The sequence below is a fragment of the Gadus macrocephalus genome, chromosome 7 (genome assembly GCF_031168955.1).
Source record: "Gadus macrocephalus chromosome 7, ASM3116895v1".
In the NCBI taxonomy this organism is placed as follows: Eukaryota; Metazoa; Chordata; class Actinopteri; order Gadiformes; family Gadidae; genus Gadus; species Gadus macrocephalus.
Genome location: NC_082388.1, coordinates 22060570 through 22085386, shown reverse-complemented (window position 1 = coordinate 22085386; position 24817 = coordinate 22060570). Strand labels below are relative to the sequence as shown.

General features: G+C 47.4%; 3 protein-coding genes across 3 annotated transcripts in view; 1 reads left to right on the top strand and 2 right to left on the bottom strand.

Moving 5' to 3' along the window:
• tpd52l2b (tpd52 like 2b) overlaps positions 1-24817 on the top strand; it is a 234190-nt gene that overhangs the window by 68252 nt on the left and 141121 nt on the right. The gene's annotated exons all lie outside the window — the stretch shown is intronic.
• On the bottom strand, positions 101-7322 carry mapre1b (microtubule-associated protein, RP/EB family, member 1b). Its single transcript, XM_060057416.1, has 7 exons — positions 7156-7322; positions 5840-5970; positions 4586-4731; positions 3678-3876; positions 2736-2845; positions 2436-2588; positions 101-1649 (listed from the first exon to the last, which is right to left on the bottom strand). The coding sequence occupies exons 2-7, from the start codon at positions 5958-5960 to the stop codon at positions 1587-1589; spliced, it is 792 nt and encodes a 263-aa protein (XP_059913399.1). The 5' UTR covers positions 5961-5970; positions 7156-7322; the 3' UTR covers positions 101-1586.
• LOC132461912 (uncharacterized) lies at positions 8065-24559 on the bottom strand. Its single transcript, XM_060057412.1, has 26 exons — positions 24426-24559; positions 23188-23324; positions 22872-23020; positions 20779-22446; positions 20444-20629; positions 20253-20351; positions 19444-19603; positions 19300-19362; positions 19126-19191; positions 18754-18887; positions 15904-16056; positions 14314-14421; positions 13700-13838; positions 12989-13267; positions 12775-12819; positions 12538-12617; positions 12277-12389; positions 12001-12184; positions 11495-11579; positions 10957-11102; positions 10328-10418; positions 9905-10053; positions 9647-9732; positions 9223-9292; positions 8769-8887; positions 8065-8501 (listed from the first exon to the last, which is right to left on the bottom strand). The coding sequence occupies exons 4-26, from the start codon at positions 22312-22314 to the stop codon at positions 8312-8314; spliced, it is 4281 nt and encodes a 1426-aa protein (XP_059913395.1). The 5' UTR covers positions 22315-22446; positions 22872-23020; positions 23188-23324; positions 24426-24559; the 3' UTR covers positions 8065-8311.

Below are 24817 nucleotides of genomic sequence, written 5' to 3'. Positions count from 1 at the left end.
GAGAAGTCCCCGACTTGATAAAGCATGTCAAGCTAAGGCTTCATGGGAAGATAATGAGACAATCTGCTCTGATGCGTGAACAACTGCCAGACACTTTGGATATCCAATACCCTTTCGTCTTTAATGGAATCAGCAAAACAAGTTTCTCCAGACAATTGAACAAATGATGACCATTGAAGACGAGCAAGATACACTCACTCAAAGTAGACACACCGGAAGGTGAATGTTAAACAAGAAAACAAACAGGTGAATATGTTCTGCTCAGGCCATCCCCATAGAACATTTCATTACAGAGCAGACCAAGAAGGCGCCAAACAAAAATAATGAAATAGAACCAGCATCAAAGCATCGTTTTTTTTTTTGTTTTTTTTTACGCCAAAAATGGCCCAATACCAAGACAGTTTTGTTGGCATGTTTGGCTCTTGAAGCACCATGAAGGGGCGCTCACAGGCCTAAAGAGGAGGTGTGGCCAGACGCCTGGTCCTAGACTAAACCCCCACGGACCTGCTAGCCTAGGAACTACAGCTGACGTGTCTAGCACTCTCTCAGTGTCGTCAAGGAACTGCCAGCACATTTATATATTTTTAAAACCGTGGTCAAGTCCACATCGAGATAAGCCGTCCAAAAATGAGCATAGGAAAGTTCATTTTGGGGTTTGCTGACAAACTATTAACAAAATTGTTTGACTCTAAATAAATTATCTTGTTTGGCAGTGGATGTCTACCTAGCTGTTGGTCGTGCCCTGGAGTACAGTCGCCCATGTACTGTGTCCGTTTAAAAACAACCCAAAAGAACATTCTAAAAAAGGCTTGTATGAGGGGCACAGAACGGCCGGCACAGTGGCGCTTCATGGGGAGAACCGGGGGGGGGGGGGGGGGGTTTAGTCTGGGACTGACTCACAAACAGGAGGGGCATCCCAAGGAGGCTCTTCCTTCTCGATTCGTTTCAACATGATATTTTTGTTAACATGTACGTACGTACGCACACACAAACACACACACACACACACACACGATATTGTTGCTCATACTGAAGTCTGTTGGATATCCAGGTCTGTCTCGGTGTCGACAGTCTGGTTGTCGGGGGGGGGGGGGGGGGGCAGGACAGGAGGAAGAGGCACCGCAAGAGACTCACCAACCATTCTCTCCAACGGACAACACATAGACGGTCGTCACGAGGGGGGGGGGGGGGGGGGGGAGCGTCCATTTACTAATAGGAATGGAAGCCATGGGCATGGCAGGGTGGGGGGGGGGGTGGCTTTAGGACCAAGTCCAAAGGAGAGCAGTGGGGGGAAGGGGGGGGGAGGGGGGGCAACTTGTGTAATCATCCACAATCACAGTGAATGAATGAATGAAAATAAAATAACCTAAAAAAGGCGTTTAGGCCCGGCCTCGAGGTGGGAGGAGGGGGGGGGGGGGGGGCCTCGCGGCGCGGCCGGCGTGGAGCGCAAACGTCGTGGCGGGTCGGGGGTTAAAGTGGCTACAGAGGCTAGAGGCGGGGCTACGGAGGCTGGCGCTGGGCAAAGTGGACCGGCCCCGGCCACGCGGGGAAGGGGGGGGGGGGGGGGACGCCTCCCAGCTCAGCTCCTAGAACTCCTCCTGCTCCTGCTCCTGCTCCTCGGACTCTGCGTCGGGGATCACGAAGCCCTCCTGGAAGGAGGAGAGGAGGAGGAGGAGGACGGGGAGACCCGCGGGGTTAAGGTAGGGTCACAGTGCATATCGGGGTCGCACTCCAAAATTATTAAAACACGACATCAGAGTGTTGGATCTCGTCCCCAATTATAACAGGCCCATGAAAAGGGTGACATATTATATTATACCACCAGGTGTGCGTGGGATTAGCCGTTACAAAACCTCTTCTAACATCACATGTGGGCGCGTCCACCTCGATGGATGAGCGACGTTTGCTACAGTCCATTGGGTAGGCTGGTAGATTGATCTATCCAAAATACATCTAGGTGGACACGCCCACTTATGAAATATTACTAATAATAGCTAATCACACTCACACATGTCATTTTTAAGGCTCGGAATAACATATCGATGTTTAAGTAAAACCCTGCGGTAAAAGGATGTAAACGTGCCGATAAAAGCCAGAATAGGACACATTATGTACGAGATCCCACGGACACCAAGAGTCCACATCAGGATCAAACTCCGCTGATGGCACGCCGAAGCGTGTTCACTATGAGGTCATCCCCTCGGGCCAACACAACAGGAGCGTCACACTGTTGCCCAGGGAGTTCCTCTACGTTCCTGCAGAGCCACGTTAGATAATATGCATCAGCAGGCCTCAAGGGAGGCCCGTTAAACGCTGGGCCACCGGCATGAGGCCGTAGTTACTACGCTTCTGGGACGCAAAGTGGGAGCAATACAAATCCGTTCTACTTGTGGCTCTCTCGCACCGTTGGAACAGGAGACTTGAACCGAACTCACGTCTGTGGCGTAGAGAATCTCGATTATCCGTTGCAGCGTTGGGTCGCCCTCCCCCTCCTTCTCTTGGCATATCAGTTCGATGTTCCGCAGCTTGCCAAAGTAAAAGTCCCTCTCCTTCTCCATGTCTTGGATGGTCGTCTTCAGAACGTCCACCTAAATAACATTGGGAGGACAGGCCCCAAAAGTAATCTTGGTGAGTGCAGAAGTGCAGCATTTCCCCCTCATTAGAAGCACATTCCTTCATCATTTAATTTTGATTTGTGGATTCCATGGGTTTAGGTCAGTGGGCGAGGGGCTGACCTCCTGATGGAGCTCTGCTTTCTCCTCGTCTCCACCACCCATCATTGTTCTTCTTGCGTTGGTCGGCGCCATCTTGGGTGCTACCTTGGCAACGGCTGCTCTCTGGGGAGCTGAGGGGGGAAACAGGAAGAGATCAGCGATGGCATTCTCTGATTACGCATGGCTACGCAAAGCCAGTAGAGGCTTCGGTAGCACAGAAGAAACGTTTCAGTTTCTTGTTAAAAATGACAATGAATATACAGTTCCGTCATTTATGGAACACAATAGTGACAATGAACACTGACCCCACAGTGCAATTCAATGTCGGATAGCTATAAAAATGAATGGACCGGAATCTTGGAGGAATAATCGTAGCTCAAAAGTTACGAGGCAGCACCAATGGGACGCTCTGACCAAGAGCACACAGGTGGTGTTCCACCAGACCTCCATGGGGTCTGCCACGGGCCTGAGGATAGGCCCAGGTTTAGAGCTGGTACTGGGGGGGTTATACTGGTAGAGCTGGTACTGGGGGGGTTATACTGGTAGAGCTGGTACTGGGGGGGTTATACTGGTAGAGCTGGTAGTGGGGGGGTTATACTGGTAGAGCTGGTACTGGGGGGGTTATACTGGTAGAGCTGGTACTGGGGGGGTTATACTGGTAGAGCTGGTAGTGGGGGGGTTATACTGGTAGAGCTGGTAGTGGGGGGGTTATACTGGTAGAGCTGGTACTGGGGGGGTTATACTGGTAGAGCTGGTAGTGGGGGGGTTATACTGGTAGAGCTGGTAGTGGGGGGGTTATACTGGTAGAGCTGGTACTGGGGGGGTTATACTGGTAGAGCTGGTACTGGGGGGGTTATACTGGTAGAGCTGGTAGTGGGGGGGTTATACTGGTAGAGCTGGTACTGGGGGGGTTATACTGGTAGAGCTGGTAGTGGTGTCGGGGGTTGGAGGGGGGGAGCTGACCTGGGTTGAGGATCTTCTTGGGGGGCCTGCTGAGGGCCGAGGTGGCGGGGGTCAGAGACGTGGCGTCCTGTCCCTGGCGGGCCTCCAGGGGGTCGTAGTCCTGCCCGTCGTAGTTGGCGTCAAAGAACTTCTTGAACCACTGGACGAACTCAAAGTTGTCCTGGAACTTCCCCTTCACCAGCTTGTCCACTGGAATGATCTGAAAGGGCCGGAGGGTTATATGATTATGGTTTTGCATTATGCACACAAGCTGAAACGTGCAAGTGCATTCCTGTTGGCACACACCCCAGGTCCAGAAGAAAAGGGCGAGCAGCCAGCCATCATTATCGGACGTTGAACCCCCTAAATGGGTGACCTGAGCATCTGAACCACATGTCAAATGGTGAGCCAACCAGAGTACGTAGAATGACGTCGTCTTCTGTTCAGTTCTGCACGATTTCAGAGACGATTAAATTCCCGCGATAGGCAATGTTCTAGGAAAATGTTATCCCACATCCCTCCTGAGTTACATGCATCCCAGCAGGAAGCATACAAAACACCCTTGTTTGGTTGGTTTGGCTACATTTAAAAAGAAAACATCGGATAAGTCATCGGTCGCCGTAAGATAGTCTCACTCAGTCAACACTCTGGACAGTAAGACATGAAGTCTTGAGGAGGCAGCCGTTATAGGCCGCCTCAATTCATGTCTTCAAAAAATGGGTTGCTGCTGTTAAAAGAAATGTTGCTAGGTCTTGTTATCTTATTATAACCTATGATTAAAGGGGCAACACTTTGCCCTGGAGGAGCTGGGAGGGGCCATATTCATGGGCCCAGTGCCACAGTGGTTAGCACTTGCCTCCCAGCAAGGTCCTTGGATCAAACCCTGGGCGGGGTTCAATGATCAATAAAGTGGAAAAGAAAATGCCTACCTTGTCGACGCCCATCTTCTTGAAGGACGCCTGTAGAAGTTTAAAGTTGTGGATGTATTCGTGCTCTAGCTTGGCAGCAAACTTGACTTTCTTCAGAGGCACAGAGTTACGGAACAGCATGTCCATGAACTGGCAGTAGGCCCCACCTACACAGACAGACGCACACAATGAGCTTACATCTACATACCTAATATATCTTAAATAGAATTATCAAGAAGGTTGTTTTCCACTGCTTTCCCAAAGGCAGCAATGGCTTAGGGGTTGAATACTAAGTCTGCACAATAAAGGCCTCCACTGCCCAGGTCCTGACACGCCCTGCTCTTTAAAGATATGACACAGCAGCTGGGATGCTAGCATGCAATGCAGTCATAAGACCAGACTCCAGATATCATTTCAAGGAGAAAATAATTATGTACATTAGGCCGTTGTGGATTATGAAGTCCAAGTTACCCAATGACTCTACATTAATGCTAAACCTTGTTATCATCATATCAAATTAGATAGATTTGATTTTTTTTTTAGATAGATACATACTTTGTATCTAACTTTTGATATAAAAATAAATAAAAACAAATATTAAATGTATTTGTCAAGAACAAATGAAAACTACGGATCGGGAGGACTGACCTCACATACCATTATACCAGATCAGCCTTAGGCCTTTAAGCACTCAGTTGTTTGAAACATGATCTCATCCCATTTGCCACAACTCTGAGCCAAAAATCGGGGCTGTTCTCTTAGGTTAGCTTGCTACATCATGACAATGCAATCTGGTCCCCTGTGGATGAGCACAACCCTCTCATTATGTTTCAGTAGCCTGGTTTCACATGGTGAGGCTAATCTATATACCAAGAGTTTATATAGTAGCACTGGGACCCAACGTTCATACACGTTGGCCAATGGTTTCCTACAGCTGGTCTTGAAAATAGCTTTCCCTAAAGCAGATCTTTGGAATACATGCATCACTGGTTCTTCCTTTAAAGTTCTTAGAAAAAACATGGTAACATTCATACAATCCCAAAAATAGCTTGGTTTATACGACTAAAGAAATTAGAAGCATCGATATGTATTCGGGACAGCCACAAGGGTCTACACTTCAACGCACATTTGTATGCATATTAATGTTGAGGCGGTGCAATACCATGATGGAATGTTCCCATTTCTTGGGATCACGTCAGTGCTACTGCTGTGCAGAGGGATTACAAGAAAGAAGGATTTTGACTTGACAAAGTTTGCCCCAGTCTCGCTGCTTACCTGAGCACAGCATCTCTATCTTGGATAGGTTAATCTGGAGAGACTCGTTGATCCAGGCCAGCATGTCATGCCGACTCAGGTTCTCACTGGTCACAGAGGTGGAGTACACATTCACAGCCATCTTCGGTCAACTGCAGACACAAACCAGACGGATTCAAGACAACCCGGGGAATTTTGATTGATTTGAGTGAGAGACATGCAGGAGGTGACAACGTTCAGATTCTATTTGACCTGTTTTTTCAGTTCCTTATCTACCTTTGTTTACCATTGGGCTTGAAAAAGGGGAGATACTGGTTGAATAACTAGCTGGTTTACGAGTCCATTGAACCTCTTCTAAAGCTAATTGGGGACAAAGATAAATACACCTAGTGTTTTAAACTACAAACACTTTCAAGAAGCCATGCATAATTTAGACCAGAGGGGTGGTGATCACAACTCCACAACTGCAATATCTTGAGGGGAAGTTATATGGTGTGTGCCTCATGGAAACATGCTGTGATTAATGTACATTATAGTAACGCACACATTTCGTTTCATTAATACATTAGACGGGTGACGAAAATTAGCTTCTTGTCCAGATGATGTGGTACACCCAGGTTCCCGGTTCGCCTGTCACATTCAACGTGTATTTTATGTTGAATGGTGACTGCAGCATACGTAGGGCTCTCCAAATGGAATTCGGTCAGCTACATGGAAATGTCCACCCATAATTACCGCTGATAACGTTGAATAATGAAATTATTTCCAGGTTGTGAACAGCACCAATGACACGGAGCTTGTGAAAATAGCTCCTCTAAGAATGCCGAAAATAAGATATCGGGAGAAGTGTAAGAATAGAACCGTCTGTCTCACGTCAAGAATCAGAATTCGTGAACAAAAAAAAAATAGGCAATCAAAATATCATTGATTTTCGGCATCAGAAATAACGCACCGGGCAGATGACAGTGCGTCGGCGCTGGCCGTGGAAACATCTTTGTCACCAGGTCCAGGCTAACGCTAGCTAGACCCGCCACACAAGACACTTCCCCGCCCTAAAGTACCACACGATGTTCCATCAGAGCCGACACGGGTCTGTTTGGGGAGACACCAACTCTAGTCCATGTAAGCTCTGGTCTCTTGTCTCTCAAGATTGAATGCAGAGCTAAAAAAGAACATCGAAAACCCCACCCCGATCTGCCTTTACGAAGGGGACGTCCGCATGCCCGGTTATGCTATGCGCCTTTTTCCTAGCTTATCAGTGCTGAACAAGCGATCAATGCTAATATAGCTAGTACCGGCAAACCAATGCTATTTAGGAAGACCACAACCACACCTACCGTGTAACACTTGAATTTCGCAATTCTTCAAACTGAGAATGTATTATCGCTGGAACAATTCTGACAGCGTTTTTTTTTTTCTTGTACAAAATATTTGTCACACACTGCTCTGTTCTGCGCTTCCTTTGGCAGTCTCTCAGTCCACTACCGGCAGCGGAAGTATAGCCTCACTGCCGCTATGACGTAAGACGTAACGGGGTTACGTTGATGATTAGATGTTCTTCACCCTTTTTGAACAGCTCTGGTTCCGGAAGTTAATTTCCCATTCATTTTCTCCATTGCCTCTTTTAGAAAATCGTAATGTACAGAGTCTGGGACCAAGCCAATCATCCGGCAGGTTAGTCGTGACTATTTAAACATTTGATTCGGGGCAAAAAATATAGCGTTTCATATATAGTGTTTTCATTGACATTTATTGGATTTTTTGGTATGTACAAATACAGACATCTTTGAGTTTTCCAGGTCAAAATATCGGATACAAAAAAATAAACACAAATGCCCATCATCGATTTGAGTCTTTTGAATATTCCTTATCAGCAATACAAAAGTAGATTCATCTAAAGTGTCAGTAAAAGCTCAAAATAGAACATGTCAATTTCATTTTAATAATAACTAAAGCAGTCAAGTAAAAAAACAAAACATGGAATTATATTTCAATTCTACTTAGTAGATAATAATAAAATCCTTCCATGATTAAAAATGTGAAATTCCTACAAAGAAACGTGATAAAAAAAAATCCTTCCCATCAGAGAGTTGCAGCACGCCTCCCGTTATCTATACCATGGTAACGGGTCCTGTTGGTTGGTCAACATATTGCCATCCGTTATAGATACCATGGCAACGGGTTCTGTTAGAGGTGCAGCTTGTTGCCACTTGTTATCAACACCGTTGCAACGGGTCACGTTGGAGGCACAGCTTGTTGCCACCTATTACTGATTGCATGGTCCGGTAGGGCGGCGCGGTAGAAGTGACCACTTCTGCCGTTTAACCTCTCTATATTGTACACAGACATAAATAAACAGGTGGCTACACTACAGTTACCTTTATCAAATCTGGGCCAATCCTTCCAATGCCCAACTTGAGCATGGAAAAGTGTACAATTCCATCTGCTCAATGAGAGAGTAGGAAGGAGAAAGAGGCAGCCGTGTTCCCTGGATCAGTGACTGCCGTCGGGGGGGCTTGAGGAGGCAGAGGAGCTGTTCATCTCCTCGCAGGCAAAGTAGTCCTTCAACGGAGCGAAGAGGTGCCGGATCACGGGCACGCTCCAGGACTTCCCCAGGACCTTCTGCCGCTCCTTGCGGTTCATGTTCCTAACGTCTGTGTAGTGCTTGGGGAAGCCAAAGATTCTGGATGGGTAGGGGAGACGATGGAACTCATTCACTCATTCAGGATCGGATATACAAGATCATTTTGTTTAGACATCCAGAGAGAGAGAGACCAACAGATTAATAGGGGGATGCTATCCATACAAATCTAAACTGGCTGGTAGAAAAAAGACTAGACAGGCCTATAGGGGACCAGGTCAAAACATATGACAGGGTCTAACCCGACTGTTGGTGGAAACGTCCTCATCATGGCTGACCCCCAGCGGGGGGTGTCGCTCAGACACTTACGTCTCGATCTCTGTGATCCAGAGGTTGTCGTCCTTGCCATTTTCAACGACAGGACATATAGGGACCTTCCCCTGCTTCAGAGAGTTTGGCTGGGTGGTGATCGTCTTCACCTTGGTAAACTGCAGGGACACACAAAGTATTGTTAAAAATCGAATACTGTCGGACATTGGCAGGCCTGGGGGTGAGGTATGATGGAGGGTACAGTAGGGGACTAGGGGGCCTGGGGGTGAGGTATGATGGAGGGTACAGTAGGGGTCTAGGGGGCCTGGGGGTGAGGTATGATGGAGGGTACAGTAGGGGACTAGGGGGCCTGGGGGTGAGGTATGATGGAGGGTACAGTAGGGGTCTAGGGGGCCTGGGGGTGAGGTATGATGGAGGGTACAGTAGGGGTCTAGGGGGCCTGGGGGTGAGGTAGGATGGAGGAGGTACAGTGCAGGGTTTAACGGGAACCTACCCGGGCCTCTCTTCCCGTCTCCAGACATTGCTGAAGGTTCAGCTTGTCCTTCTGGGAGGGAGTCATTGGTCTGTGGGGACAAACAATTATAACTCCATTTTTCAACTGGATATACACCGTTATATTTTGTGACATTCCTAATGTTAATTCCACAGTTAAAGTTTAGGTCACATACACTCTGTGAAAATAATTATGCAAAGGTAACGGTAGATAAAGGAATGTCTCGCTAATAAATACTGTATATAACGCTGTATGTATACAATTCAATGGTCGCAACACTATAGCAATAACCTATAATAAATGTACGATGAGAGTGTGAGTAAGACCGCATTTCTATCAGATGATTATCAGGAGCAGTCGTTTAGGGTTTGTAGTCTTGCTGAATGACACGGATCAACAGCCTGATGGACTCTGGTTTGTGTACCTGTTCATTCCCGGGATGTTACCCCAGAAGTAACGCGCTCTATGGGCCGGACTCACTTTCACCGCGTCCGCCATCACTGGGTTACACTGTCATCCAATCAGATTGCATGGTTAGATTACTGGTTACAATAGATGCACCACTTTCAGCGTCATAAGACATTTATTACAGACAATAAACAAGACTAATGAGAGGAGATGAGAGGTAGGTACTTATACGTTATACCACTGTAACGACCCGGGTAGCCTGGAAGGTTCTTACCTCCAGGAAGCGGCAGATGTTGAGTTTGTCGTGCGTGTTCATCCACACTACATTCTCAAACATCCAAAAGAAGGGCCTGGGGTCGTCTTCCCTGGGTTTGAGCAGGTCGAGGATGCGGTAGTACTCGAAGAAAAGTCTGCCACTGCCCTCTGTTGGCAAGAGAGAGCATTACACCACCAGGAGGCTCACACTCGTCCCCATAGAGACTAATGAATAATAAGTGACCAATGTACTTTTTACACCTTTGATTGTTTTAACATTTAGAAAGTTGCAAAAGCAAATGATAAATTACATATTGTGGTTACGATCAGGAAAACCTAGAGAATATCTTCAGGTTTTGCTGGAAATAAATCATACAAGTCTGATTTTATATATTTTTGAGAGAACTGGTGCATTCAGACACATTTTTACATGTTAACATACCATAGATACCCTTTCTATACGGGTTGACAATGGACAGGTCATTGCAGGGACTTCCACCAATCAGCAAGTCAAACGGCCCCCATTTTGTTAGCTGTATTGGATGAGACCAACTGTCAATAACATGGGGCATTGTGAGCATCATACAGGGAACCAGCTTTACAATCAAACATAAGAGTCTTGACATGTTAAAAGTCATTACAAAGACACATTTAATAAGAACGAAAAACATTTCAGATTATGAGAAACGCTGCAATTGGAAACTCGGGTGTTAGGTTACATACTGGTGTTACTTACCAGTATCATACTGGTGAAAATCATTTAAAATCTATCAGGGACCGAATAAATCTTATGGTCGATAAAGACTTTTGTCATGCATGGTTTCTAATGTTATCAATCAATAAATATGCAGCCATAAGCAGAACAACACTTTTATTGTAATGTTTCGTAATCCGGATTTTGGGGAAAATAATGACTCACTTACTAAACCACTGTGGTGGATGCATGGTACACAAGCCCAGCTGAGGTTTACCAACAACCACCTCATTAACTACATTCAATGAAACCCCCTTTGGGACTAGCCCTGGGGGAGTGACCTCTTAAGGACGATAGAGAACGGAGAGCGCATCCACCTGTTCCTTAGTGATGAACCGCACATCGTCGACGTGCGTGATCCTGGTCTCATGGTTGATACGCGTCACTGCCAGGGAATCCTCGCAGATCTCTGAAGCAAAATACTTGTCCACTTTGAAACCAAGGTCCTTCAGCACTAGATAACCTGGAGAGAAGCACAATGACACACGCATCACGTTGAGCCCTGACTGGCCTCTTGGCCCCGCACATCTCTTCTAACGATTCCTCTTAGCCCCGCCCATCTCTACTAACCCGTTCCTCTTAGCCCCGCCCATCCCTAGGAACCGGTTCCTCTTAGCCACGCCCATCTCTACTAACATCTTAGCCCCGCCCAGCTTTAACCTGTTCCTCTTAGCCCCGCCCATCTCTACTAACCGATTCATCTTTGCCCCGCTCATCTCTACTAACTGGTTCCTCTTAGCCCCACCCATCTCTACTAACCTGTTCCTCTTAGCCCCACCCATCTCTCCACTAACTGATTCCTCTTGGCCCCGCCAAGCTCTGCTAACCCGTTCCTCTTAGCCCATCTTTAGTCACCTGTTCCGATGCCATCAAACAGAGACAGAACTCGGAGTGGTCGCCGTCGATTCGCAGGAATGGACGGGTAGACACGATGAGGATCCTGCAAATGTTCACAAATCCCAGCAGTGTTAAACCAGAAAGAGAAGTCTGAATAGCTCAATATAGGTTTGGCTGACTTCCAGACAACAATCCCTAGGGATAGGATTAAACTATCCAATAATTGAATTCGGCCCGAATTCAATTATTGGATGACTGGTCTGTCTACCTACCTGACCATCCACCTGCGCACAGTCTCCCTGTGCACTCATTGCACATGGCTTTCACAACACAGACCTATTGCTAAAGCTAGCGAGCTAGTTTTGAAGTTCATGTGTTTTGGGGAAGTGGGGCTTTGGAGAAAGTCTTGGGATTGTTTCGGTTTGATCCTTACAAACTGTAGCTTTCTCTGTCTGGTTTCTCCAAAATCGCTCTAGCTTTAATAAGGAAGGAACTGGGACCTGCTGTCACAGAAAACCACTCACGAATTCCATGTCGCTGTTATTGGCGAAGAACTCCTGGACACGGACGCTCCAGTCCTTCCTGGGCTTCAGGGCACCGTGAGCGGCCAGGGGCTGACACAGGTAGCAGATCCACGGGTCTGTCTCCTTCAGAGAGTCAAAGGTGCCTGGGCCCACCAGGATGTCCAGGCAGTTCAAGCAGAAAGACCTGGAGAGAGGCGGTGAGCTGCGGATGAGCTGATGGGAAACTCTAGCAAATCAGGCAGACACACAGCAGAGATGTAGTCCAGACAGACGCACCTGCAGCAGCTGACGTTCCCGCACATTATGACCTCCATCCCGTAACAGCAGATGGTGCAGTAGGACTGGTAGCCGTCCTCATCGTAGTGGAACAGAGTCTCTGTGAAGTTATCCTGTGCAAGAGGACACAGACCTTCATAAGACCCGTCTCGCCGACAGAGTTACGTTGCACGTTTCCATTTCTCCATGTAGAGTGACGGTTGGCTCGTCGCTCAGAAGAGATGACGGCATGTGACTTTTCTTCTTTTTTTTTTTACTGACCTTACACCTTTGACAGAGGCCTCCTCTGAACAGGGGGTGGGGGGTTTCAATGTCAGTGGTGCCGCAGCACAGACAGAAGGCTGCACAGAGAGGAAAGGCGTCAAGACGGGAGCACAGCGCATGACAAGGGTACCTTGTGGGCAGAGCGACGCTAGGTCTGTTCGTGCCTAAGGAACACGTTCACGCATGTGGAGATTTTGTGAATGTGTAAAAAAAAAAAAACTGTTCAAGGCTCACCTTCAATGTCCAGTCCCTGCTCTTTGATGCTGCAAATGGCGGTCTCTAGAAAAGGTTCAAACATACGAAGAAACATTCAGTCAACACAAGCATCCCATCCCATACACGAGAGCTCCTATATAATAAAAGCTCTTATGCAAGTATTATTTTATTATTGTCGGCCTTTGTGCCGAGTCATGTTTGGACACAAGCGGGCCAAGGTAGTTCACCGGACCTCTGTCGTTCTGGTCTGGTTGGACGTAGTCACCGGCCGCCTCCTCGATTTTGTGGCTCGTCTTCGGCTTGTAGGTGGGTATGTCCACCAAGCCGTCGTTCCTCCTCTCCGACCCTCCTCCGGAACCTTCCCCTTTCTCCTGTCCCCAACGCCTCTTCTTCACCCTGCGGGGCGTTGTGGGCGCGGCGTCTTGGGAGTTGCTGGCGGACGGTTCGTCCGGCCTGCTGGACAGCGGCGGTCTCCTCCTCTTCGTCTTTAGCTGGTTGGTTTTCGTTTCATCTGGACGGATATAGATGGATTTAACATTAACATCAACTTCATTGATTCAAAAGGTTTTGAAACTTTTTATTTGTCACATACACATGCAGGGTATGCAGTGAAATGTCTGTGTGACATATTCGGTATTATCTGTGCTCAAAAAATTCAAAAATAAAATATAATAAAAAAAAACGAAATAAAATACACGTTTTTACAGAAATGAAGAATATTATAAATATATGTACAATTAAAACTGGATAGACAGGGAGATGTGCAAAATGTATTGTGCAATATGGCCAGGGTCAAAGTGTCCTTGTGGCCATACTCGAAGCAGGGACACAACTTAAAATGTATCGATTCGAAAATCCTACACACACAATGCAAAGGATATTACAAACTCAGATCTTGTGTTTTGACCTCTGCGTTGAGGTCACGCGAGTGAGGCGTGTGTACCGTTTGGGGCGTCTGCCGACTTGGAGCCCATCAGTATGCCGGAGGGGAGGGCCCACTGAAAGGCCCAGTCCAACTTGAGCACCAGCAGCTCCTTGGGGTCCTTCGGGGAGAACCGCTTCCCACAGCGCCTGGCCGCCTCCTACAACGCCACCACAGGACTCATGGTCATCACACACACACCAGCCCAGGGTCTTCCCTACTAATCGGACCCCGTGCCACTGTATCACACATTAGCCACTTGAGTAGACTGGGTAGCCCCGCCCATTCTGCCGGGCGATTTGAGTTCGCACTGCAGAAGGGTCTGGAGTAGAGCTGTTTTTTTTTTGTTTTTTTTCACAAGCCAATCACCAGGCTGGCTTTCCCCCCTGGCGCGCTATTGTCTGTTTTAACACAATGACGACAGGGAAGCGACGGCAAGCAGCCAACTGCTTGCAGAGTCGTTTGAACTAGGCCGGTTGATCACGCCTCTTGTGCTGAAGAAAATAACGGCAGCTTCCCCAGACCCAACGAGAAACTACGATTGAGCTTGGTCTGGCAATAGCCAGGCTACCACTAGGATAGAGTCCACCCCTCTCTGCCTGGGGCCAGGAGAAAGACAAAGAACACACACACACCTGTAGAAATCGGAATACTGCGGTCCTGTATTTCGACGTGGTGGCAAATGTCTTGTCGCAGTAACACTGCTTGAAGTCAGCGCCGGGCTGCAAACTCTGGAAAGGGACCTGAGATAAGAAGCACCGAAACATTAATAATAACAATGATGGCAATCGTAATAACATCAGCTCATGATGGAATCGAACTAGCAACTGATCTGGCACCAATGAGGGTACATCCCTTATCCATTAATTATCATTAGTTAATGCAGTAATGATCATTCACTACCATTAAATCAAGGTAACCTACGTACCTAGTGTGGTGGCAATTTCCTTTAACAGATTTTGCGTCTAGTAAAGATGAGATTTCTAAATGCAAAAAGCCATCACTTTATACAGTTTCAGATCCTCCCCACATTGCAGATGTCAATAATCAAATCAGTTAATGTTTACTCAAGACGTGTTCTCATCGAACAGAAGAGTGCACAAGAGGATGTCCTATCCCTTGTGACCGTTTAGTATGAAGGTTAACATCACGATTAATTCTGAGGAAGGCAGGCCGGTTACCAATAGAAAAGGGTTTACATTTAGATGCCACTGAGGAAGGGTTAGCTGATCAGAGTAAAAGGTTAACATTTTGATTGACTCTGAGGAAGGTAGGACAGCTGACCAGAGTTAAAGGTTAACATTTTGATTGGTCAGTTGTCCTACCTTCCTCAGAGTCAGAGTAAAAGGTTAACATTTTGACGACATCACACACTCCAGCGGTGAGGTGGCTGAACCACGCAATACATAGTTGGCACTGAGGAAAAGCAGGGTGACAAGACAATACACGGAATGGAAAACAAAGCCTACATGACTAAAAGGTAGCAACATAAGAATTTTTCCATCACACTAGTAATTATTTCAATTTTTTTTAATGTTGATGTTAACTATGGTATTCATTGATAAATAATTTTAGGGTTGCTACTTGCTAGGCCTAACCCCTATGCTAATGCTATATAATAATGCTTATAACTGCATTAAGTAAGGGATAATGCTCGAAGAGGTGTCCATTAATTCCTGATAATGGACAACTCGTCGAGCATTATCCCGCTTATACCACGGTCACTTGCCAAAGAAAATAAATTAAGACCATTCATTTATATTTTCATGCGTTTTACAATCCAAATATAAAGTTTTTCACAAGCCATAACTTTGTTTCCCTGGTAACGCCTGAGGGTTTGACAAATTCCTGGAACAACCATTACCCTCCCGTAAGGTTCTTATGCAACAGATCGTTGTTCACTACTCCAGTAATTAGGACGGACCTTAGCTACGATTTGGCAACGGGAGGTATTCTAGTCCGTCTGCTACGAGTGCGTTCCCGTTGCTATGGTTTCTAATTTTTTGAGACAGGCTGATACGATACGCCAGCTAGCGCATTAATTGATAACGGTGTACAGACAATCTGAGTGGAACTACCTAGCAGGTGTCCGTATATCAGGAGTTAATGCACACCCTGCAGCCAATCAGAATCCAGCATTCCCCCAGACCGTGGTCCAACTAATGTGCCGTTATATCGTAAAGTGTTTCCATCATATCCAACGTAAAGGGACCCGGTAGCCCTACCTCAGAGTACTGCTCCTCGTCTCCGTACCACGCGACCAGGCAGACCCGCGGGGCGGTGGAGGCTCGGCCCCGGGCCTTGATGATGGCGGGCCACAGAGAGAGGCCTGGTCGGGGGCCCCACACCAGCCCGCCCACCCAGGGACCAACGTCCTCCTGTAGGGGAGGGAGGGAGGGAGGGACACACACACACACACACACACACACACACACACACACACACACACACACACACACACACACACACACACACACACACACACACACACACACACACACACACACACACACACACACACACACACACACACCTTTATTTGAGTCCACAAATCACGTTACAAGAGACGGGAATCAAATATTTCAGAGATGAGATGAGAGGCGTACAAAAAACATCTCCTGCGCCACACTGCCAGGCTGCCTATCGCTGCTGATATGAAGCACAACTTTGCTAATTGTTTAGATTTTCTGCTGGACAGCCCAGCCAGCCTTAACCCACTGAAAACATGGTTGTGGACATGCCCCAAGCTTCCAAAAATAAAAACTATTAGCTTGCATTGGTAGCCTAGGTCCCTTAGTATTTCCAGAATGGGCTGGTATTTAACGATTTTATCATTGAAAGCAATTTCCATGTACAGATCAAACACACAGCCTATCTCAAGTAAGAGCACTTCCCTTCTGTCTCTGAATCAAAACACATCAGGGGTATTTGGGATGTTACACCAATAGAGCTGTTAAACCATTCCGGCATGATGCGTGAATGTTTGTACATGGTCACATTTTCTAGAAATACTTCTTTAACATTGCTGGAAATCAGATCGACAAGTCGGTCATGGCGTGCAATATACAGTCCTTTGTACATAGTACAGCCATTCACAACATGGGCAACTGATTCAAGTTGATGGTCAGAGTGCATTATACAGTGTGGATGGTGGTGTGCAGGATACCATAATGCCAGATTGTATTTGGTAGGTAGCACCTGCAGTCTAGCTTTGGCAGTGAAACAGGATGTCCTCCCCAACAGCAGCATTTTTTTTACATGGAGTGGGAAGCACAGTGGTTGGTAAAGTCTAGGCATGCTAGCTTTCCCTGCATTCTAAGTCCAGTCCAGTGTTGTTTGGTCTCTGTTTGTTTTATGTTAAGAAGGAATCTCCTTGCTGTTGTGTTCTGTAGTACGTGTTGTGCCTCATTGTGATATACAGTTGCAGTTACAGATGGGTCGGTGACAACTGCATCGGATGCCTGTGCTGCTGTGTGTGAGTTGTGTTGTGTCCATTCCAGTTTGACCCTCATTCTGTTGCACAGATAATTTAGGTCCTGCCAGTCCGACCGAACTCCAAAGCCTGCAGCTTGTGTGTCAAGTTTCCCGCTGCTTTTCCTCCCAAAGCCTAAGAAGCTGTCCTTGCCTGCTTTGGCCAGAGGGACCTTCCTCTTCCTGAGGTCCAGCATGAGGCAAGCTCTCTGACAGTGGCATCATCATTGTTGAGCATGCTGAGGAGGTGTGTCAGCCTGGTAGCAGTGTATACTAGGGCCCGACCGATATTGATTTTTGAGTGCCGATGCCGATTATTTTCAGAGAAAAATTACGATTATGATTTAATCGGCCGATTAAAAAAAAAAAAAAAAAAGCATATAAAACGTAGTTTTTGATACCTTAAATATACTTTAAACACTTTTGACGAATATGTGAATTGAATGCAGAACCTTTGAGTGTTTTAGAATACATTTACAGTCAAAAATTAGTGTAATGTAAAATGTAAAATAAATAACTAACTCCCAATGTGCTGCGCTCGTGAGCAGTGACTAACACGTGCGTGCTGAGCAGTATGGTCTCACCGTTAGAGTCTACAGTATAACAAATTAACATGGCTGGGACCTAAAGAAAAACAGGCACAACATGCTCAAACAACGCGTCTTGTGTACATTGGTGAGGTGAGCGCGCAGCTGCCTGAGCGAGCGTGCTTTCATGTTGTACGGTAAAATTCAATCTCCTCTTTTTTACCCCAGCTAAAGTTGTTAGTTAGCAAGGCGAGTAGGAGCGCAATCTGCAGGATACTAAGCGATATAACATTTCTAAAAAAAAACGTTGTAGTTATTTTCAAAAAGGCTATAATCGGCCGATTAAATCGGCAGGCCGATGAATCGGTCGGGCCCTAGTGTATACCCATTCCACGTTTGGGACACCCAGCCCCCCCTCTTTATGTGAGAGGAAGATGAGATCCCGGGTAGAGTGTGAGTTCAGCCCTAGCCATTTTCTGACAGCCTGGACTGTTTTATTGTTCATGTCCTGTCAGACATTTTGCAGGATGTGGACGTTTGCAAAGAGGTGTTGAACCTTTGCCAGGGCCACCTCTCTGATAGCGTCCAGTTTCAAGACTACAGGGAGTGAGGAGGAATCAATTAGATCGATTCTGTTCTTATAGGCACTACATAGCTCCTGTGCCTGCTCCCCCCACTCACCCGCAATGTTGATGTTATGGCCAAGATAGGTGTTTGACTCGTGGCGTGAGTAGACCCTGATAGGCTGTCCCGTTATTGTGAAGGAGGGTGGTTTGTGAGATTTGGCTTTATACCAGCGGTTGCCACCGCTGCGTCGCTCATAAAGAGCTGCACACTTGGTGTGCTTCACCTCCAGCTTTGACCAGTGAAGAAATTCATCTGTTCTGGCCAGCATGTTATGTATGACACTCATCTATGGAGGACACCTCGACATCATCAGCGTAACCCTGAACAGGGTTACGCTACACACACACACACACACGCACACACACACACACACACACACACACACACACACGCACGCACGCACGCACACGCGTTTTGTGTCGTTTACAGATGTGGTTGCCATGGTAGTACCTCAGGAGGTGGTGCCTCGGTCTCAATTGTGATGTCTTCCGAGATTGTCTGGTTCACCAGCATGGACGTCATATCCACTTCCTCCACATCACTGTCCATGATGCTTATATATACCATGGGTGGAGAGGCACTCACTAGAGGTCACAAGAAAATGGAGCCATTTCATAAATCCACCACCTCACTGCATTTCATCAAGGCCAAAATCCAATGCATTTGAATATTCCCCAGCCCTCAGTATGTCGCGGTTGTAATAAACCCCATATCCATCATGGAATTGGAAGTACCATCTCCCTATCCAAGTCACTCTTATCTGTAGATTAACTGTCCTCCAACGATTGGTCCTTAGATGTGTTCATCCTAACTGTTTCTTACCTGTGCTTGATGTATTTGGGGAGCCTGTCATGGAACAAGAGTCTACCCTTGCAGGCACATGGCTTCCTAGAGAAGAAACAGGAAACAGACAACAACGTGAGCATGTATTGATACAAAGGATTTTGCTTAACGACAAATTTGATTTTATTCCATTATTTTTTTTTTTTTTCATACGATTTGTTCGCGGCCCCGGGCCATTGGGGATGTCAGAGTCCCCGCTGATATCCGACCCACTATCTGATGAAAACAAACCAATCCAGGATCAATGCTTCAACCTGTGTTAATGCAGAACATTAAGTTCAGTCTAGCGGCATTTACCAGAGGAGTGGTCGGTCGCCTCAGACACTTCTTCCTCGTCCGCCTCTGCTGCTTCCTCCTCCTCCTCCTCCTCCTCCTCCTCGTCTGAGCCCGAGTGTTTACGCTTCTCGGGGGAATGGCGTCTGGGAATGGGCGTTGCGGACACGCTGCTCCTGAAAACCTGGAGTGGGACATAAACCGCCACGTAGAAAACCAAGCAGCGCGGCATACAGACATCAGCATTAGGATGAGCAAGAGGACGTAAAATGGGATCAATGTGGATAGGTCTTTGTAGAAAACTTGTAGAAACATAGATGCAGACACTTGTATGTTCCATCCAAAGCAAATTATTACGAAGCAGGTAGGAGTTTAGAGTATCAGACGCCAAAGGGGGCCTATCCTTCACTGTCTTGACAGCGGCTCTGTGGAAAAGAAAAACATTTTCCCTCCAATACTGTCTTTTCTTTCTGTTGAGGGTTTTAAAAAAGCTTTTAAAACCCCACTTGTTCAGGCAGGATTTGTATTTGTGTTCTTTTTTCTCCCCACACGTTTTTACCTCTGTATGTATATGCCGGTTCCTGTTCTTTGATCATTGTATGGTATGGTTTTAGGCATCAGGCTTTGGGTAGTTTGTTTAGGTTCATTCCTTCCTGTCAAGCACTTTGGGACTTTTTGTTTGAGGTGCTAAATAAATGGGTTAGGCCCCCCTGGAGTAAACGCCCAGCTTACTCCAGGTAGGCTCACACACACTCAGATGCAGGTAAGAGGCTTGTGGGACCCTTGGGTTGAGTAAACTTGTATATTGTGCAGAGGCAGCGAAGCCCACAGACCTGATCAAACACCATGTCCCTGTTGAGAGAGTGCGGCAGGGCGAGAAGGATCTGCAACAACCTGTGCAGCAGAGAGCTCCTCTGCATGGTCATGAGCACCTGGGAAGAGAGCATTTTCAGCCAACCTCAAAGTGGTACAGGCTACAGTAGTACACGTTTGTCAGCGCAGACTCCCACACTCTGTCGTTTACCTTGCCCCAGTTCCTCTCTTCTCGGTCTCTCCGGTGTGCCCCGATGACATCCTCCTCTTCATCAGAGTGAAGGTCAAACTCCTGTACCACGTCCCTGGTCAGATTGTGATACTCTGGGGATCGCGAGGTAGACAAGCGCAGATGCGAACACAGTTTCCTCAACAGCCAGCCACGACTCGTCAAATCCTGCCAGAAAAACCACCGGGATGATTATTACAACAATGATTCTGACTAATCAGGATATTATATTGTGCTTAAGCCTTTACAGAGCAAATTTAGCTACACGATGTCCTACGTATTTGTAATGCACCGGCTCAACTCCAGGCCACGCCTACCGTGCCCTGCCGCGGCGGCGTGAGCAGCAAGCCCATGTTCTGCATCGCCGCGAACCCCAGCTCGTCCGGAAAGCTCGCCCCGATGTTCTCCAACACCGCCTGGGTGAACGCCACGACGTCGCACAGAAACGTCTCCCACGACGCATCGTCCGGGGCGCCCTCGGACCGGAGCAGCTCCAACAGGTACTCGCTGACCGGCGGGCTCACCTTCAGCTCCAAGTCGGGCAGGAGCAGGCCCGCGTCGCGCAGCATGCCCCGGTCGCGCCGCTCGAGGTACGGCCCCACGGAGGAGCTCTTCAGGATGCGCGCCGCGTAGGCCTGGCTCAGCGTCGCCATCAGCTGCAGCTGCACGGCCAGCCCGGCCGAGCCCGACAGCTGAGCCTCCTGGAAGGCGCAGAGGGGCTGCAGGGCTTGGCAGAGGAAGAGCGCGCCGAGCCGGACGTTCCGCCGCCTCATCAGGATGCGGATCCGCCGGGCCTCGGGCGAGGGGCCCAGGGACTCGAAGTAGTCCAGCAGGCCACGCCAGTCGTTGGTCATCCTCCGCACCATGTGGCTGAGGAAGAGGCACTGGGCGGCGACGGGGACGGAGGGCTGGTAGTGCCTCGAGCAAGCCGCCAGATCCCTCAGAGCGGCGCCGGCGGGGCGGCTGCCGTTAGAGAAGTGGAGGTGGATGTGTTCGGCGAGTTCGCCCACCGTGCCGAAGGCAGCCTCCAGCCCGTCGCTGCAGGCTCTCCCCGCCAGACCCGGGAGACTGCTGAGGGACACCAGACCGGGTCGGAAGGCCCGCAGGCGCGCTTCCATCTCGCTGTTCGCCCCTCGGTCTGGGGAGTCGCAGTAGAACACGGACAGGTTGTACAGGGAAAGGCCGAAGTGGATCAGAATCTGAATCAGGCGGTTGGAGTCCAGTGCGTCCCGGTTCGTCGTCGAAAGGGACGGCCTGGCGTCGAGCAGCTTCAACACAGCCGCCCCTGAACTCTGGTCATAGTAGCCCACCAACAGGACGGTAGCTTTGAGGCCGTCCCTCACCTCCACCCCGCTGTACAGGTAGAGGCAGTAAGGTGTGTGTGAACAGACCAGGGCAAGCTCCCTGGTGTAGTCTGGAGACAGGATGTGAGACATTGCAAGCTCAGCCTCCTCTTTCGACGTGAGCATGTATTTTTTGATCAGGTCCTGTAAACTCTCTCTGCAGGGAGCGATTATTTCCTCTTCTCGTTCCCTGTGCTTTCCAACACCTGCATCTGTTTTCACCTCCGCTCCATTTGTGTTTCTCACGCTCACCTCCGCTTTCTCGCCCATACCGTCGTCGTCGTCTTCAGATATCGTGACGACTATCTCTCCGATCTGGCTGGGAATCTCCTTTGTCTGCCTCTCTCTCCCTTCCAGTGTTTGGCTCTTTGTTTTCACCATCGTCCTCCTCCTCCGTCTCTTAAGTCTGCCCGGCGCTTCTCCCGAATATTCCTCCAACGCCTTCTCGCCGTTCACTGACAACTTCTTCGTGATAGAAGACGCCTTCTTTGTTCTCTCAGACATCTTCATGGTTTTTCAAGAGACCTTCTTCGTTGTCTTTGGTAGGCCATGCACTTTGTCAGTCGTTTTTCCCCAGCCTCTTCGTCAGTGCCTTTGGTTGGTCCAGTGCTTTGACGTCCGTTGTCACAGTTGTAGTTTCTTCTACAACAAAAAAAATCAGAACAAAATGGAAATTACATTTGTACAATATTGTTTCGGCCCAGACAGACCAGCAGGTGGCCAGGACATTCTATATATTCTAACTATTGTCTTCATCGGCCATTTCTACATTTCCAATTCAGTCAATCTGTTCTTGTTTTTTGGTGGATTTCTTCAATGTCGCTCCTGAGCCACTGCTGGATGCATGTAGGAGAACCACTGCAGTACAGTTGAATTCCATGCAGAGCTACTACCAGAGAATATTGGTACCGCCTGTATTAAACACACTTCTGGTGGACATTGCAACACTGATCAGTGGCAGGCATGCTGCGGTTTGCTGGCAAGGTAAGGAGCCAGAGGCAAACGGATCCACAAAACATTGGTGGTTAAGGACAACCACTAGAGAGTTTAATTGAAAGGGTAAATACCTGGGGCAACAGGCCCTATGCTGCGTCCTTTCCTGCCCTTCAGAGCGTTGTACGTCCTGCCCGCGGTTTGCCTATCAAAGAAGGCCTTGAAGGACTGCAGGAACTTCAGACAGGCAGGAACATCCCTTCTCAGTAACGCCTCCACAGGACTGGAGGGGCAGAGACAAGAGCACAAGGGATATCATTTATATCCTTTAGGAATGGATTTTTTTATGAATGTAAATAATTTAAAGTATCAAATAAAAACATCCAACAATTATATCCTCTCCTTGTTGAACACATTTATTTTAGGTCATGTGGATACACACAAACACACACTACCTGTGCACTTCGGGTCCACCTTAGTGAAGCAGGTACGTAGGGATTTATTGAGCCAGGCCAGCAGCTAAATGCCGTTCAGATCCTCCGATAACAGACTATCAAAGCTCACAGACGTCACGCAGCTCCAAGTACCTACATAGTCAAGAGAAGCATCATCTCATGAAAGCAGCTACAAATTTCCCCTAGGGATCAATAAAGTATACATCTATCTATCCATCCATCCATCCATCCATCCATCCATCTCTCTATATTGAATTAGAATGCATACAGGTTTAAAACTCATGTAAAAAATTAAGATAATAAAGTGATACACAAAATGACACAATTTTTACATGACATTTCGCCAAATCATGTTGTTATTTGACCCTTTAAAATAAATATTATATATAATACAGATATAATTGATATCTGTTTGGTTCTCACTCACAGAGCTAAGCTGAAAGGTTTTGGAGTATTAGTCACTTATTTGATGAAATGTAAAACATCAAGTTTCAGGTCTAATTTAATGTATACAACATTCCTTTCTGACGAGCAAATAAAGCCATGCGTATACGACCAGAGGCGCTCTTAACCAATCAGAGAGGATGTAAACTTCTGTCGCTTCCGGTCGGTTTCCTGGTCCGTCTTTATTATGCCTCCGTGTTACCGACCCATGCGAAAACAGATTGTTAAACCAAGAGCGTATAACGCGAAAGCTGATCAGTTTAAAGTACTATTTGCACATAATTTCAGATCATCACTGCACACTGCCCATGCTCTCTTTGGTTCAAGTTGTGTCTGTCAGACACCGAAAAGGTCTTATCAACCCATTTACTAGATATACAAACCAACCTCAACCAATTGTGACCAATGACTTCAATTGCACAGTTTTCAACCGATTTGATTGTTTTTGTTAAGGACAGTTGGCCAAATCCTTACATGCATATTACATGGCCATATTTAGGGATACGTATCTGGAATATAAATATTTGGTCAAATAAATTGAACCAGCCACAAGACATGTAACCCAAGCCACCCAGGTGTTGTCTGTGGAAGAAGCGTGTTCGTTGATTTTCTCCTACAAGACGCCTCACAAACACTCAAACTTCGTACTGAGCCTAGCGTACATTAAACAAAACTACCGACAATTAACAAGGTTCTGAATGGCTAACTGTAGACGTGTTGTTTAGCTCAATGATAGGCTGTAAATCGCGAATAATGGTAATAAAGAGGTCAAATCACCCTAACACTTACCTCCACGGCAGCGCTGGGCGTTTAAATCCCGTACCAGGATGATTGCCAACATGCGGAGAACTTCCTCCCGAAGCCCGGGAGATTCTGACCAATAGCGTGAGTGTTGCGTGCTGAGACCATAGACATGGCTGAGACGCTCTAGGAGCTTTCCCGCAACAACGTCTTTGCATAAATCTAAATTGCGTGATGTCGTAAACATAAAATGGTGCAAACCAAGCTGCCGTGCTATATTCTAGAATAGCGTACTTATGTTAGGCCTTATAGCTCGCAGACGGAGTGTAAATGTTAAATCTGATATTGTTGGTCGGGTTTAACCGTTGAGGGAACGGAGCGTGACGTTATCGAGGTTTATTTAATGTCGTAACCAGAGCCATAGAGAGAGAAGAGTTTAA